Here is a 17,849-nt window from a genome sequence, read left to right as displayed (position 1 = left end):
AAATGAGCTGCTAGTCGAATGTGTGTATTACCTGTTAGAGATAAGCCTGTGTTGATTGAGCTGCTAGTGGTGTGTGTGTTACCTGTCAAACATGAGCCTGTGTTGTATGAGCTGCTAGTGGTGTGTGTGTTACCTGTTAGAGATGAGCCTGTGTTGTATGAGCTGATAGTGGTGTGTGTGTTACCTGTTCGAGATGAGCCTGTGTTGTATGAGCTGATAGTGGTGTGTGTGTGTTACCTGTCAGACATGAGCCTGTGCTGTATGAGCTGCTAGTGGTGTGTGTGTTACCTGTTAGAGATGAGCCTGTGTGGTATGAGCTGTTAGTGGTGTGTGTGTTACCTGTCAGACATGAGCCTGTGCTGTATGAGCTGCTAGTGGTGTGTGTGCGTTACCTGTTCGAGATGAGCCTGTGCTGTATGAGCTGCTAGTGGTGTGTGTGTTACCTGTTCGAGAAGAGCCTGTGTGGTATGAGCTGTTAGTGGTGTGTGTGTTTCCTGTTCGAGATGAGCCTGTGTTGTATGAGCTGCTAGTGGTGTGTGTGTTACCTGTCAGACATGAGCCTGTGTTGCATGAGCTGCTAGTGGTGTGTGTGTTACCTGTTCGAGATGAGCCTGTTTTGTATGACCTGCTAGTGGTGTGTGTGTTACCTGTTCGAGATGAGCCTGTGTGGTATGAGCTGCTAGTGGTGTGTGTGCGTTACCTGTTTGAGATGAGCCTGTGCTGTATGAGCTGCTGTACCTCAGCTCGGGGCCAGAAGGCTGTGAGGGAGAAGCATGTCTGACAAAGCTGGGACATGTGGGAGCTGACGATCCACTGCCGGTTGACTGACTTCGACAACAAGTTCACCAGCTTTCTTAACTCACTCTCAAACTTCTCCTTAGCCTTTGTCTGAAGCACACAGAACACAACACTGTGCATACAGTATTTGTACCAATTCCAACCTGGGTCTTCATGTGGAGGGATTAAAGTGCTGGCTTGTTGAGATCAAGGCCTGGGCTAGATGCCCCAAACGAGAACAATGTAAGAAGCCCATTCTTGCATGAAAAATTGATAATTGTTAAAAAACCAGTCTCTGTCCATCTTCCCGAGGCAAGGGAGTTAACTGACTTGAAAAGTCCCTTTTCGACCCTTGCCAAACTAGACTGGAATTTCTGGGCTTGATCGTAGCGCCACCAGTGGTTATTACAAGTTGTGTCCCTTCTATGCCTCTCCTATTGACCAATCAGATTCCATCTCTTGTATCACTTTGGCTTCAAACAAAATGACGGCATCCAGTCAAGAAGATCTGATCAATAATCAAGATCTATACTGAGATAAAGTGGGTCTTACATAGCAAAGTGCATGAAACCACATGAGCACCTTGATTAAAAACATGAAAATATTTGGAAATATCTGTTGATGTCGAGTTGGCGGTGCACATGCTTTGCAAATCCTGCAATCAACCGAAAGCTGCACGACAGTTTACAAACCGGATTTCGATTTCGTTACATGATTTTGATTGGACTATGCATAGACTCGTTAGTCCAGCCAAACTCTAACTCCATAATACCAGCCTAGTTCGGCAAGGGTGGAAACTGGACTTTAAAGTCAGTTAACTCGCTTCCCTCGGGAAGATGGTTTGTCATACACCTGAACAGTCATTTTGTTTAGGCTTTATTTATGAAGTGGAAAATGCCTTTGTTTGAGATGCAAATGATAAATGGTCTTTTGTTTAAGATATGTGTTAAACATGGTTCACAAGTTGAACTCTTTGCCTGAAGAATGTTTTTTTCATGGAAAGGAAAATTCATTTATTTCCATCTGTCATGTACACTCAGACAGGAGGTGGATCGATGTAAACTACATTTAAGATGAAAAATATACTTGATCTTTTCTTACCTTTGTCTTGTCAATGAGACTTGTGAACAGATTCTCAATCTCCAGATCACCTGCAGCCTTCTGAAAACAGCATGTCATAATTCAGCTTGTGTCCACCTAGAGTAACTGTGTAACTATGGTTACCCCATGCATTCCCTCTAGGCCTACACATGTACCCTATTCTGACAGGGACGAAGATATGTGTTTATCTTTGTTACCCATGGGCAACTTAATGCCTTATAATTGTGGGCAGTGGTATGTGATTTCATGAGACCAAAAAAACCCTACTTATCCTCAGCCATTGTTAACAGATGTGAATCAGAAGGTGGGTAAAACAAATACAGTTTAATATAACCGTTGTAGTGTTTGAATTCGTGATTTTTGCATATCGTGTTTAAAATCGTGATTTTCCTTTGGTCTAATATCATGAATATTACTGTCATAAATTCAATCCCACCTGTGCTGGCTTCTGTTTGGTGGACCAACTGACAACTCCATGAGCCAAATCGGTGACCTTTCCAGTGTCCTTGACCTTGTCTCTCTGACCCAGTAACCTAGCAACCGTTGATGGCTCACACTTATAAGGGAAGGCATACAGCGTTTTGTTGCAGGCAAGGAATAAGTGGCCGTAATGACAGAAGAGCTGCAACCATAATTCCATAATCAGAGTATTATGATAATTTATGTCCTGCATTACATATTGCACATTGCTCTGCCCACCAGAGTCCTAACTGGAAATGAAAGATGATCTACCAGTGTCTTCAGTAACTCTTTTGCCCAGCATGACCGCCATGACCCTCGAGACATCTGGTGTCGGAAAACACTCTTCCTATATGTCATTATTGTCTTTGAATGTCCCTCAGGGCGGATGGTGCAGTGGGGGAAATAAATCAGTTATGGGGAGGCCCTTGGGTAATGCAGGATAAGTACATAAAATACATAAGACTCTGATTATGTAATATTTGTTACTTATCCTGCATTACATATTGCACTTTATCCAGTGGTAGGCGGTGGTGCATACCCTCAGTCCAGTGCTAGGATAGCTGTCACATGTCATGGCATCTCGTAGAGTGGTCCTGTAGGCTGGGCTTGCCTGAGATGATTAGCTTCCACAGCTCCCTCGACACTTACAACAGTAGCACATGGGAAAACCAGACATAACCTTCGGTACTCTAATCGTTGGGTAACCGAATGAATCCCGGAATTGCGCTGTCATGGCAACCCAGTAAATGAGAACCTAAAACTTTAAAGAGTTTAGATAAACTGGAAATACTCACTACAACTCTACCCTCCTTAAACCTGGAAACTGTTTGACAGAGGGGGAATGAGGGTGGGCTGCGTCACAGGCACGTCATCCATGTCTTCTACGGACACACCCCGGAGGTATTGGCACGCAAATACAGTAGTGGAGCTCCAAAAGCACCCCTCCATGATGAACTGGATCAAACAGTTTCTGCCAGGGCCTCTCCTCCAGGACATTCTGGAACGGAGGGGGATCTGCTCCTTGTTGGAACTGGGGGCATGTCTTCTGACACAAGATGTCACGAGCGTCACGGAGGTCATGTTGGGCAAAAGAGTTACTGAAGCCTCTGATAGATCGTCATTCATGTCTAGTTAGGGTTTCGGTCGTAAGAGCAATGTGCAATATGTAATGCAGATAAAAATAGCATTCTTATAACAAACCAAATGAATATAACACCACCAATTGCCAATTAGCATTACTTTACAGAATATTTTGTTTGTTTTTTAATGCAGCACTCAGCAAGATTCCAGCTGTAAATAATCAAGTCTGGGACAGACAATCCAGTGATCTCCATTGTGAGCAATGATCCATGTCTTTGGGGTACGACGACACAAAAACCACTCAATCCACTTGGTCTCCTCTTAAGACCAGCATAGTTTGCGTGGGACCTATTCAAACTCTGAATCCCCACGCAGACGCAGACGGAGTCGTATTGGTCATTCAGCAGGTATCAACTCAGAATAATATGCCTCCGTTAAAACAGTTCTATCTCACCTTAGGTCTTGTCAGCAATGGTTCTGGGAATGGTTGCCATGACTGCAGAGCCTGGAATTTCACATTGTAGATACCAAGTCCGACTGAAACAAACAAATGAACCAAGGATTGTCTCATTGACTCTTTTGATGTCAAATGTAATAATTCCAAGCATGAACGATGTGGTAAGTCTGACAGTGTATCATGATTCTCACAACTCAAGCCATCTATCGCTAGTTTTCCTCAACCAGATATCATTATTTGTAATGTTGTGATTTGACCTATTTAATCATAATCAGATAGTTTACTCTGATACGATACCTCTCTGCGTGATCGGAGGTCAACTCCATTGGAGGTCACGTCAGCTGAGCATTAAATCAGACAATCAGTGTCCAGGCTTCAATGATTCAAACCAGCATATCTGATTTCTCTACCTTGAAAATGAACTAAAATGACAAGTTCCGAAAGAAGTATCGGGTGTCATAATATTACATACAAAGAGGAGTACCATTGTATGAGTATTTGCATTTTATGTAGGTTTTCATTTGCACAAATTGGAATTTCTGAATGAGGTAAAACTGAAGCTGAATTGTTTTAGAAAACTGAAAGCTGACTGGCTCAAGAACTCATGCAGCTTTTTTGTAATTGGGCAGTGTCAAAGTCTGGGCTGACCCGGCGCGACCTTTACGGAGGTTTCATCAGATCTTCATACAGAGAGGTCTCCTATCGGAGTGAAAGATCTGATTTCAATGATGCTTGGCTGGAATAAATTGCTGGCAACTATGGGACTCCAACCTCCACACACCCCTACTGCGCTGACCAACCTGTGGTGTTCTGCCTGATGCCTGCCACAGCGATGTGGGTGTGGTCGAGGTAGATCATGCAGGAGTCTGTCTGTACACCCGAGATGGTGGCCACCTCCTGGCTGTCATCCATATTGGACGACCCGGTCAGCGGCAGGTCAAGCAGCCGGCCATCTTGCCCTGCAACACGTGATACAAGATTTGACAATTTGGGGCAGTGTTGACACTGTCTTATAGCTGTCTGAGCGTACAAACCATTACAAATTGATTTTTTGCATCAAAACGATATCCTAAGGGTGGCCCAAGCAGCACATTGATTGACATTCTTTTTACGGGATGACAGAATCTGTTCAAACGAGTGTCAATTTTCATCCATTATAGTTAGTTAATTGGGATGGTAAAAAATTGTTCCAAACCATTTATATTGACTTTTGACCCCAAACTCTTATAAACTAACAAATAAAGACTAAAAGGTCTTACACAGTGACAGGAGACTGGGCTCCGCCTTCAGGGAGAGGCAGCAGCTGAGTAGGGCGTCGGCAGACAGGGACAGGGGCGTGGTCTTAAGGCTCCAGCACTCTGCATCAGACAGATAAGTGTGGCGGTGGACCCTCACTAGCTGGTCCTGAAATACAAGGGCTGACTGTTAATATCCCAACTGCTGTCTGTAATTACCACTCTGTCGTATACAAGTAGGAAGCCCATGTGACAGATTTACAAAATATTATCTTCAATGTTGTCTAAATTGTTAGCTGGGAATCTTGATGAAAATACATTTCAACTAACCTGTGCAGGCCTCTAGTTAACTCAAACTTTGTTTACACAAACCCATGTTTACACACAACCATGTTTACTCACAACCATGTTTACACACAACCATGTTTACATCACATTGATGTTTTCACACACAACCATGTTTACATCACATCGATGTTTACACACAACCATGTTTACATCACATCGATGTTTACACAGGACGACACACACACTGCCAGGACCCACCCCTGTCCTAGTGACCAGGACGACACACACACTGTCAGGACCCACCCGTGTCCTAGTGACCAGGACGACACACACACTGTCAGGACCCAACCGTGTCCTAGTGACCAGGACGACACACACACTGCGAGGACCCACCCGTGTCCTAGTGAAGACGACACACACACTGTCAGGACCCACCCCTGTCCAAGTGACCAGGACGACACACACACTGCCAGGACCCACCCGTGTCCTAGTGACCAGGACGACACACACACTGTCAGGACCCACCCCTGTCCTAGTGACAAGGACGACACACACACTGTCAGGACCCACCTGTGTCTGAGTGACCAGGACGACACACACACTGTCAGGACCCACCTGTGTCCTAGTGACCAGGACGACACACACACTGTCAGAACCCACCCCTGTCCTAGTGACAGGGACGACACACACACTGCCAGGACCCACCCCTGTCCTAGTGACCAGGACGACACACACACTGTCAGGACCCACCCGTGTCCTAGTGACCAGGACGACACACACACTGTGAGGACCCACCCATGTCCTAGTGACCAGGACGACACACACACTGTCAGGACCCACCTGTGTCCAAGTGACCAGGACGACACACACACTGTCAGGACCCACCTGTGTCCAAGTGACCAGGACGACACACACACTGCCAGGACCCACCCCTGTCCTAGTGACCAGGACGACACACACACTGCCAGGACCCACCCCTGTCCTAGTGACCAGGACGACACACACACTGTCAGGACCCACCCGTGTCCTAGTGACCAGGACAACACACACACACACTGTCAGGACCCACCTGTGTCCAAGTGACCAGGACGACACACACACTGTCAGGACCCACCCCTGTCCTAGTGACCAGGACGACACACACACTGTCAGGACCCACCCCTGTCCTAGTGACCAGGACGACACACACACTGCCAGGACCCAATCGTGTCCTAGTGACCAGGACGACACACACACTGCGAGGACCCACCCCTGTCCTAGTGACCAGGACGACACACACACTGCGAGGACCCACCCGTGTCCTAGTGACCAGGACGACACACACACTGCCAGGACCCACCCCTGTCCTAGTGACCAGGACGACACATACACTGCCAGGACCAACCTGTGTCCTAGTGACCAGGACGACACACACACTGCCAGGACCCACCCCTGTCCTAGTGACCAGGACGACACACACACTGCCAGGACCAACCTGTGTCCTAGTGACCAGGACGACACACACACTGCCAGGACCCAATCGTGTCCTAGTGACCAGGACGACACACACACTGTCAGGACCCACCCCTGTCCAAGTGACCAGGACGACACACACACTGTCAGGACCCACCCATGTCCTAGTGACCAGGACGACACACACACTGTCAGGACCCACCCCTGTCCTAGTGACCAGGACGACACACACACTGTCAGGACCCACCCCTGTCCTAGTGACCAGGACGACATACACACTGCCAGGACCCACCCCTGTCCTAGTGACCAGGACGACACACACACTGCCAGGACCCACCCCTGTCCTAGTGACCAGGACGACACACACACTGTCAGGACCCACCCCTGTCCTAGTGACAAGGACGACACACACACTGCCAGGACCCATCCCTGTCCTAGTGACAAGGACGACACACACACTGCCAGGACCCACCTGTGTCCTAGTGACCAGGACGACACACACACTGTCAGGACCCACCCCTGTCCTAGTGACCAGGACGACACACACACTGTGAGGACCCACCCCTGTCCTAGTGACCAGGACGACACACACACTGCCAGGACCCACCCCTGTCCTAGTGACAAGGACGACACACACACTGCCAGGACCAACCTGTGTCCTAGTGACCAGGAGAACACACACACTGCCAGGACCCACCCCTGTCCTAGTGACCAGGACGACACACACACTGCCAGGACCAACCTGTGTCCTAGTGACCAGGACAACACACACACACACTGCCAGGACTCACCTGTGTCCGAGTGACCAGGACGACACACACACTGTCAGGACCCACCTGTGTCCAAGTGACCAGGACGACACACACACTGCCAGGACCCACCCCTGTCCTAGTGACCAGGACGACACACACACTGCCAGGACCCACCCCTGTCCTAGTGACCAGGACGACACACACACTGCCAGGACCCACCCCTGTCCTAGTGACCAGGACGACACACACACTGCCAGGACCAACCTGTGTCCTAGTGACCAGGACAACACACACTGCCAGGACTCACCTGTGTCCGAGTGACCAGGACGACACACACACTGTCAGGACCCACCCATGTCCTAGTGACCAGGACGACACACACACTGCCAGGACCCATCCCTGTCCTAGTGACCAGGACGACACACACACTGCCAGGACCACCCCCTGTCCTAGTGACCAGGACGACACACACACTGCCAGGACCCACCCCTGTCCTAGTGACCAGGACGACACACACACTGCCAGGACCCACCTGTGTCCGAGTGACCAGGACGACACACACACTGCCAGGACCCACCTGTGTCCGAGTGACCAAGATGACACACACGCTCCTAGGACTCACCTGTGTCCGAGTGACCAGGACGACACACACACTGCCAGCACAGATATAGGACTGACACCACAAGATGGCTTCCTCCTGGGCCAGCGTCCCCGTGCTGCAGCTGTCCTTGATGTTAGCCTGGAAGTCAACTCGGCCATTCTCACACACCACGATGGGGAGGAAGTCTGTCTCCACCAGGATCCGAACGATGTCTGCACCGATCTGATGAAACACACAACATATAATAGTCAGGATAATATTGACACATATGGCATTATCTCAGTTCCACAAGGATGGGTCTGGTGATGGCTTGGATGTACATTTGGTGCCCATGATAAGTGAGGTGAGGTGAAATGGGGTTTAACGTCGCGTCTAAGATTATTGCACTTATATAGGGACGTGTATGCACGTATGTGGCTGCTTGTGATAGATCGGACTGATGCCGATTTATAGTGCTAGCTCACTGAGATACCATGCCACAGTTTAACATGAATACCCCACTCGGACACAGTATACTGACTCCGAGCCGACCAGTCCTTGTTTTATTACTTGCCCGTGAAGAGATCACCCGTTTAATAAACATACAGCTGTATTACACATTGTGTAATACCAAAATGCTTGCTTATGTACTCTCGGAACACGTTTCACGAAAAATATTGAAAGCTCTCAACATCCCTTGGCTTATTGAACGACATTGCGTGTGGAGATGATAGATCACTGAGAGGAGCTTAAGCACACTCGATGACCCCAGCAATCCTGTTGCTAGGCTGACGTCACATGGCATTGTTTCGCCGACGGATCTTGCAACAAAATTCCACAAATTACATCATCGGGTATTGTGACATGATTGTAAACTTTGAGGTGCAAGGCCCCGTTCCACAAGGCGATCGTGCTGTAGCGCAACGACAGTCGTTGGTCTAAGTTTAAATATGTGAGTTGCGATAACCTTAACGCTACGATATTTTTGTGGAACGGATGCCTGAATTCTAAAGGTAGACCGTTGTATGGTATTAAATTCATACGTTTCAACTTTTGACGTGTTTGAAGTATTATTCTGTTAAACTCAATTGTATTATGCCATGGATCGTGTAGGTGTCAGCCTATTCACACTCGACAGTATAATTCTAAAAACATTTTAAATGGCAAGTAATAAATAAAATACTAAACTCGCTACCGTGTAAAACCAATTTGATGAAACTCGTCAGATACCAAAACTATTCACTCGTTTCATAAAATTGGTATTACACGGGACCTCATTTAGTATTCTATATTTAGCCCCTTAATGCCTAGTGCAAGACAGGGTAACAACAAGTACCATCTTTTAACGTCTTTTGGTATGACGCTGACGGGGATCGAACTCCGGACCTTCCGCTCTCCGGGCGGACGCTCTACCACTAGACCACAGAGGCGGTCCCCTGTGATAAGTGTTAAATTGATTGCTATTTTCACTTGTCCACAAAACCAGTCTGCTACAGCGGCGCCATCTACCGAATGGTTAAAGAGGTAGTTCATATGACACTGGTCTTACATGACGTTGACTTGTCTCAAACCAAGCAGAGAAGAGGACTTCTGTTAATTTTGAACCCTGATTATTCATTATGAATTCAACATGTGGATCTGATGTTTAAATAACAGAACTTATTCCAAATGCTGACATTGAAAAAGGTAAATTATGTTGGCTACAAAATGAGCTTCGGTTACTACACGTTAAATGAGAGTAACAACAACAGCCAGGTGGTTCCTGGTGACGAAACCAAACACATGACATATTAGTTTTTCATCTAAGGTGACAAATGTTTTGCTTTATATAGAACCAGGGGTTAAAACATCTGTCATGATAACTGTACTTGTGTATGTTGAAAATGGTCACTCTTAACCCCAATTTGGAAATTTGAATTTGAAGACCAGTTGTCTGTGATTGAATGGGCACCTGAGTATTGCATTCTGGGCCTTCTGTTTTAAGCACGTGCTTCTGCCACCCCATCATTCACCTGATGAAGTTGCCCTGATATGTACATTGTATATACAATGAACTTTTTATCCACAATGTTTGCCTTTCCAAATGTGGAACCAAAAAAGCCCAGCCTTACACATCGCTGCAGAATGTCAAGCTGAATATTAGAAAGAAGAAATTAGAATATCTAAACCTCTTAGCACATTCAGAGCCTGATACTTGGAGATAACCATCATCACCATGGTGACATATATATAACCATCATCACCATGGTAACATATATAATTAAGCAAGATAAAAAGCACTACTCACATGTTTTTTCTTAGCTTTATCAAAATTGGTTGTGTCTGAGGTCCATGACTTTAATTGCTGAAAATGAATCAAACAGCTGTATGAGTAAAAGGGTCATGATTAATACATAACGAGAGTAGTTCAAGAGAGTGGTCAGCTGAGGTGGACATAGGGGAGAGTTGGGATGGCTTGATTCACCTACAGGTATATAAAACATGCACAAGTGCAACCTATTATTGAAAAATGCAACCTAATATTTATGTCTATATGCACAAGGTGAGGTGAAATGGCGTTTAACATCGCGTCCAAGGTTATTGCACTTATATAGCGATGTGCATGCACGTGTATGTGTGTGTGTGGCTGCTTGTACTAGTCCGGACTGATGCCGATTTATAGTGCTAGCACACTGAGATACCTTGCCACAGTTTAACATGAATACCCCACTCAGACACAGTATACTGACTCCGAGCCGACCAGTCCTTGTTTTAGCTCCTTAATGCCGAGTGCCAGACAGGGTAACAACAAGTACCATGTTTTAACGTCTTTTGGTATGACGCGGCTGGGGATCGAACCCCGGACCTTCCGCTTTCCGGGCGGAAGCTCTACCATAAGACCACGGAGGCGGTCTCCTATATGCACAAAGTGTGTGCCTTTACAAGTAACAGTAATAGTTTATTAAGTGGTCTGCAATCATTTTCTTCGCTCAGAACGGGAAGTGCTAGTTTAAAACATACGTTTCTCGGTCGCTACATTGGTTCCATGGGTTCCCCACATTGGGTTTTAGCATTGCTTGCTGTATCAGGTCGAGCTCCAGCCACCCATAATGTAAGTTTATCTATCAGCTAAGAACCTTTTGAATATGTTTTGAATGTAAATCATGTCATATTTTTGGTATATTCAGTATGTGAGTATGTGAGTGAGTATAGTTTTACGCCGCTGTTAGCAATATTCCAGAAATATCACGGCGGGGGACACCAGAAATGGGCTTCACACATTGTACCCATGTTGGGAATCTAACCTGGGTATTCGGCGTGACAAGCGAACGCTTTAACCACTAGGCTACCTGACTGCCCCTGTTCAGTATGTGATAATCTTAGTGTAATGTAGCATCAGAAAACGTGTAGATTTTTATGATGTGAAGGTAAAACTTCAACATAGGTTATTATACATGTTCACTGTATAGGGCTAAGCTTAATGACTTCTCTACACATCTTTCTTTGCTAGGACGGTTCTGATTTGTATAAAGTTTCAGTCTACCACACGCTAGGAAAGTAGCTACATACATGTGTTTTCCTTATTTCAAAAGGAGTAATTCATTTGCATTATTTTTGTGTACCCTTTTACAAATTACCAATCCCTGTATTGTATTGATTGTCATCCAGCTGTGGGTACTTCCAGAGTATGTGACATGTTCCTATTAAATTCTACAGCAATACGTTATTACTTTACAGACACGGGCATCAGACCAGCCTGTGTTTCAACTTTGATAAATTTATGGGACCAGGGTGCAACCTGGTTTAGTCTGGTGCAACTTGGTTTTCATGTCAACATTCACCTGGTGCAAGTTACATCAAGTTCCTTAAATAGAGCCCTAGTAGGGTTTTATGCTGCTTTAAGACACTAGCAGGAATATCGCTGTCGGGGACACCAGATATATGCTTCACATATTGTATCAGTGTGGGGAATAGAACTCAGGTCCTGTCCAATAGTCTTATAATAACAAGCAAAACACTGCTGATCCACATAGTGAAAATGTTCAGTACAGCAACAGCCCTCATGAATACAGGAAACTGCTCATCGTGTAACACTTAGACTGTGCACAGTCTTCATGACCTTACCTAACTCATTTCAAAATGCCTTAATTGGCATCTGCTGCTTTAGATTTTATGGATGTTTGATCACATGTCAACATGGTGAAGCAGCTGAACTTAACTTTGTGAAGAATTAGTGAGTATGGTTTTAAGCCGCTTTTAGCAATATTCCAGCAATATCACGGCGGGGGACACCAGAAATGGGCTTCACACATTGTACCTATGTCAGGAATAGAACCCGGGTCTTCGACGTGACGAACGAACGCTTTAACCACTAGGCTACCCGACCGCCCTAACTTTCTGATGATATGATTCTACAAATGTTCCATTTAAGTGCAATACCCAATACTATATCATGCAGCAGCAGAAACTAACATTTTTAGTCCACTAGTCCTTATAATAACAACATATAGCAAAAGCCTTAAAAAAGGCAAATTTCTACTAGCCTTTATGATACATAACTATTAAGCAGTTTGGCAAGGACTACAGGAATAGTGCCAATTGATAAGGCTGTATATGTGTATTCTAAGTCTACAGTCTTGGTGTTATCAAATGATGACTTATTTTGAACATGTTGAAAGTTCAACTGCAGGACCACTTGCATTAATTTTCATGCCCACACTTTAGACCAAAGCCTGAGATCTCAACAATTTTTGCATGCGATATAGGACTGGCACCACAAGATGGCTTTTGCATGCAGTAATTTAATGATTTACAAAATTACTATATCTATCTATGATCAGATGGACCCGTGAAAATCCAAGGTAGAATAGGTCTACAGCAACCCATGCTTGCTGTAAAAGGCGACTATGCTTGTCGCATAAGGTGACTAACAGGATCGGGTTGTCAGGCCTGCTGACTTGGTTGATGCATGTCATCATGTCCCAATTACGTTGATCGATGTTCATGAAGTCAATCACTGGATTGGCTGGTCCAGATTTGATTATTTACAGACCGCCGTCATATAGCTGGAATATTGCTGAGTGCGGCATTAAACACCAAACAAACAAAACAAAAAGAATATCCATAGATATTAGCCTTCTTTTAGTAAACTTTGGTATTCACGCCATGTAGATTATACACTAATGTAACAAACATTATCAGATGATGACATCATCATTATCAGTGAGTAGCTTTTGACTTAGATCAGTCAATCCATTAACTGACAATACAAAGCACATGTGACCTGTTTGTTCTGTACTGTGAGATACTCCTCCTTTGTGGGGCTCCAAACAGTGGGGCAGGTAATCTGGATGCCATGACGCAGTGACCAACTCCTGGTCAGTTTCTGGTCAGACAACTGCAACAAGAACATTCAAACACTTCAAACACAGAGCTCCATAGACTTTGTTCGTAATAAACATTATTGTGTTCTTTTGTTTTTTAAACAAATTTTTAAACTACCAGAATTCATGGCGTAGATATGGTTCATGTAAATCTTTCTCACAGGACCTTTTGATCATTTCAGGTTATTCATTATTTGACAGGTAACCCTGTCATCATGGTCTTTATGAATATGACTACAAGCAATGCATTATGTTGGCACTCCCTTGATTTTGTGTCCATTTATTGTTAATATCAAAATATTCCATATTCATGTTAATTATTATCAGTGGGACTAAACAATGTAAACATTCATCAGAGCCATAGGACACATACTTCATTTACTTAACTTCAGTAACCCATGCTTGCCGCAAGAGGCGACTATGATTGTCGTAAGAGGCGACTATGATTGTCGTGAGAGGCGACTATGATTGTCGTGAGACTGAGAGGCGACTAAAGTGACCAGGTGGTCAGGCTCTCTGATTTGGTTGTCATTGTATCCCGGTTTGCTTGGATTAATGTTCATGACATCAATCACAGGATTGTTTGGTGCAGCCTTGATTATTTACAAACTGCTATCAGTATCACAGAGGAATATTGCTGAGTGCAGCGTTAAACAACAAATAAACAAACAAACTTAATTTAACTACTGCTGGAATTTATCTAGAATTCCAACCTAAGTCGTCTTCACAAACAAACTTGGAAAAATCAATATTTTGTTCAAATCATTTTCAGAGATATTTTAATTTCGGCAACCATGTTAAGAATGACTATTAACATTGTATTCAAATATGTAACGATGTCAAACTAAGTACTGCACCCTTTCCCTCTGTCATGTCTATATTGATCCTGTTATTCCTCTATATCATGTCTATATTGATCCTGTTATTCCTCTATATTGGTACTGTTAGTAGTGAAATACAAGGCATCTCAACATCAACATAACATTAGTTACAACTATAACAGCATGAACATGATAAGACTCAGTTGTGAAATGTTTAAGTTTAAGTAAGGATAAGATATATGGATGAACAACTTCTTTATTACAATTAGGAGCTGAGTGGATGTACTTGTTTTCCAGGTTGTTGAGTTGGTTGATTGATGTGATTGCAACTTTGTGATTGCCACATTCATCCATATATCTTATCCCTGCTTAGTACTCCAACTTCTAAATGCCTCTCAAAGAAGTGAAATGATTAATTCCAATAGGGAAATTTTACTGATATTTGCTGCAGATGTCGGGCGAAATATCCGCTTCGAAGCTAAATCCCTGTATTGAATACCTTAAATTACGAACTACTTCATGGTGTAAATATGTTAAAAAACAATGGCTTATGTATTCATGATCGACACTGATACAGATAGGCAATAACGTACAACACATTATGCTTTTAGATCTTTATTATTATAACATTTTAGTATTTGACCTGACACATTCTGGATTTCAGATTGGTTCATTGTCAAGGACATGGACTGATTGTCATAAAATCTTTCTTTGTAAAACTCAAGAGTTGAAAAATCATGAATCTGTCCCACAGTAATGGCATTTGTCTGCAGAAATATCACTGCATGCCACTCAAACGGTTTTATTAGCTTTTCTTTGATGTCATGACTAGTCAATTATTTTATAGAAGTCGTTGACATTTTTACACAAAACGCAACCTCTTAAGCAGTGTCTGAAACATATTAAGTGTCCCGTTTGATGCACGAAAATAAGGGTCATTCCCATCAAAACACACGTGGATGTCGTTTTCCAGTATGTTAAAACTGCTCATCATCAATAGATATACACTGTAATCTACCTTATATTCATTTATGAAACCGGTCTTCGATGTTATGATCACTGCATTTGGTTTTTCTCCCTTTTCTATCCCAATTAGTGCGGATTCTTCTGATAACTTGGCAAGAGAAAACCCATCCGCGAGCGCCGCCATATTGTAACTCCGCACTGAATGGAAACTCGTTTATCCATTCCGACATCCAGCTGAATGAGTCGTGTGCACAACGAGATGTGAAGATGTCACTGCCATGTTTTAAACAGGATAATTTTCCTTACGCCCATCGTAGCGCAAAGATCACTTTTAGTCTGGCAAAGGCGAATCTATATATAGTTTGTGAAACATAAATAAAATAATTTGGAACAGTTGTAAATTCCATACGTACATAACTTTGTTTTTGTTTGATATATCAAACTACTATTAAACTACATGACACATTGAAGAAAATTATTTCAAGAAATAATTTATTTTTTTTCTTTGCAATAAATGTGACGTTTACTTAAGAAATAAACGACGAGTGGAAGTTGTTTATGGTTGATTAAAACACTGCAGGGAGAATAAACTGTGGGGGCGCAGCCCCGAGAGGTTAATTCTCCCTGCAGTGAGACCAGTCTCCGTAGAGTCCATTCAGTGCAAGTTAAGAAACTGTAAGTATTGCTCTGCGTGAAATAAAGACATTCTCTTCATGAAAATTAGGTATTCAAGGGAGGTTTGCTGTGGCATGACTGTTTGTTCCGTGTATAAAAAAATAATTCAGGCACTGTTCTTCAAATCCGTAACGGCTGTTTTTGGTATAGCGTCTATGACAGGAAAAATGACATAAGATAGACCAGCCTCCTTGACATTCTGCTAGCTCTATCCTGCCATCAACGACGACACACAACATGGGGAACAGCTGTTGTTTTGACGTCAGTGTGTGCACGTTATATATAGGTGGTTTCAGTGTTAAAATATTGTTAAACTCAACAGGGAAAACCGATTATTGAACACAGAGCTCACGATGTTTGATCTTGGATTTCACAGACAACAACCTCTTGTACATATGTATAATTTGCTATAATTCACGTAACATGAAAAACATAACCATTACAAATTTGGTAGTTCATGAAAGTATATGACGAAGTAAGATGACAGTATACCACCAATGGTACAAGACAAAGTTAAGAGTCGTTTTGGGGCCACCGAAGAATTGGATTCTGTGAAAGGTAGCGTTAATTGAGTCAGATATAGAATTTATCAGTAGAACATTTAATGAGTTCATTGTTGAAAACAAATATTTGATTTTTATATTAGGGCGCTCCAATGACAGGTGTTTGATTGTCCTGGATGAAGTATTGACAGGCAGAGGGAAAATCTTAAGATTAGGGAATACGTGTTTGATCTTCCTTGTATATTATTGAAAGACAACCTTCACCAGTCTATACGGGAATTAAGGAGTCGAACTCGGAAGATGACCCTGGTCAACCGAGAAAGTCCTGAAATGAAGAACTTAAGTCGACTCTGATACCGTGCACTTCCGAATAAACGATAGAACAGGATCACAAAGACACGCCCCCCCCCCCCCCCCCCCCCCCCCCAACAAGATCCGCCACAGCCAAGTTCAACATCACCCTAGAACGAGATAGATTTCAGGAAAGAAGGTAAGGGGCTTCAAGGAAAACCCCAAAGGATTGAAGAGCAATTCTCTGATGACATTAGTGACTGCATAAGAGAGGTTAGACAAGTAAGGAAAACGAAATGTTAGAAAACAGGTACTAAAATGCAACATAGTGGCGAACAATGCTATGTGAATAAAATCTTTAAAAACTTTTCAAAATCATAAGAAATGGTAAATCAGCATGTCTGGTGATGTTTTATAGCAAATTGTCATTGAACAAGTTGGTGACCTGTTTGTCCACCTGAAGCTTTTGATTCCGACTCTGTAATAAGCATGTGTTAATAATTCTCTCTGCTGTGTGCCTATTCCGCTTCTTTACCGGATCCTCGGATCCACAGATCACCAGATCCACGAGATGCTTCAGAAGCAATGAGATCGTGAGGGAGACAATAACAGCTATCATAGACGATGTATCAGTAGTACAGTGTGATGTTAACATAGATTTATGGGTGAACCTGTCTGATAGTTAATTCCAGTTAACGTATGGCGTGTATATGTTTGGAGTGATATAGATATATAGTATATACCCACCATCGAAGTTCTCCAATGTTGACATATGTCAACAAATTGAAAGTAGTTTAGCTGGTTCAGTTATATTGACTTGAGCATCCTCACTGGTGGTTTATATGCGAGGACAAGAACTTTACTGGGTTATTCTTCAACTGGTAGAACTATATATATATATATTGCTGAAGATTTAGATCTTCATATTGATGCTATGAGGCAAGAATTAGAACCGGAGTTGGATCTTCGGGCTTAAATGTTAATCCATCCCAAGATGTAGGCCTAATAACTACGCCTTTACTCAGTGAGTGAGTATTGTTTTACGC

The 17,849-nt window shown here is 43.6% G+C and overlaps 1 protein-coding gene across 1 annotated transcript in view; it reads right to left on the bottom strand.

Annotated features, from left to right (window-relative positions):
* LOC124151207 (nucleolar protein 11-like) overlaps window positions 1-15,541 on the bottom strand; it is a 28,660-nt gene extending 13,119 nt beyond the window's left edge. Inside the window, exons 1-10 of the mRNA XM_048392632.1 lie at window positions 15,387-15,541; window positions 13,448-13,561; window positions 10,472-10,528; window positions 8,227-8,427; window positions 5,137-5,281; window positions 4,678-4,836; window positions 3,875-3,957; window positions 2,315-2,500; window positions 1,879-1,938; window positions 701-888 (exon numbers count right to left, since the gene is read on the bottom strand). Of these exons, the coding sequence (XP_048248589.1) occupies window positions 701-888; window positions 1,879-1,938; window positions 2,315-2,500; window positions 3,875-3,957; window positions 4,678-4,836; window positions 5,137-5,281; window positions 8,227-8,427; window positions 10,472-10,528; window positions 13,448-13,561; window positions 15,387-15,518 (1,325 nt within the window). The 5' untranslated portion in view covers window positions 15,519-15,541. The remainder of the gene's footprint in view (window positions 1-700; window positions 889-1,878; window positions 1,939-2,314; window positions 2,501-3,874; window positions 3,958-4,677; window positions 4,837-5,136; window positions 5,282-8,226; window positions 8,428-10,471; window positions 10,529-13,447; window positions 13,562-15,386) is intronic.
* Window positions 15,542-17,849: the final 2,308 nt, after the last annotated feature.

This window comes from Haliotis rufescens, unplaced genomic scaffold, assembly GCF_023055435.1.
Source record: "Haliotis rufescens isolate VD_foot unplaced genomic scaffold, xgHalRufe1.0.p SCAF_11, whole genome shotgun sequence".
Classification (NCBI taxonomy): domain Eukaryota; kingdom Metazoa; phylum Mollusca; class Gastropoda; order Lepetellida; family Haliotidae; genus Haliotis; species Haliotis rufescens.
This window is presented reverse-complemented; position numbering and strand designations above follow the sequence as displayed.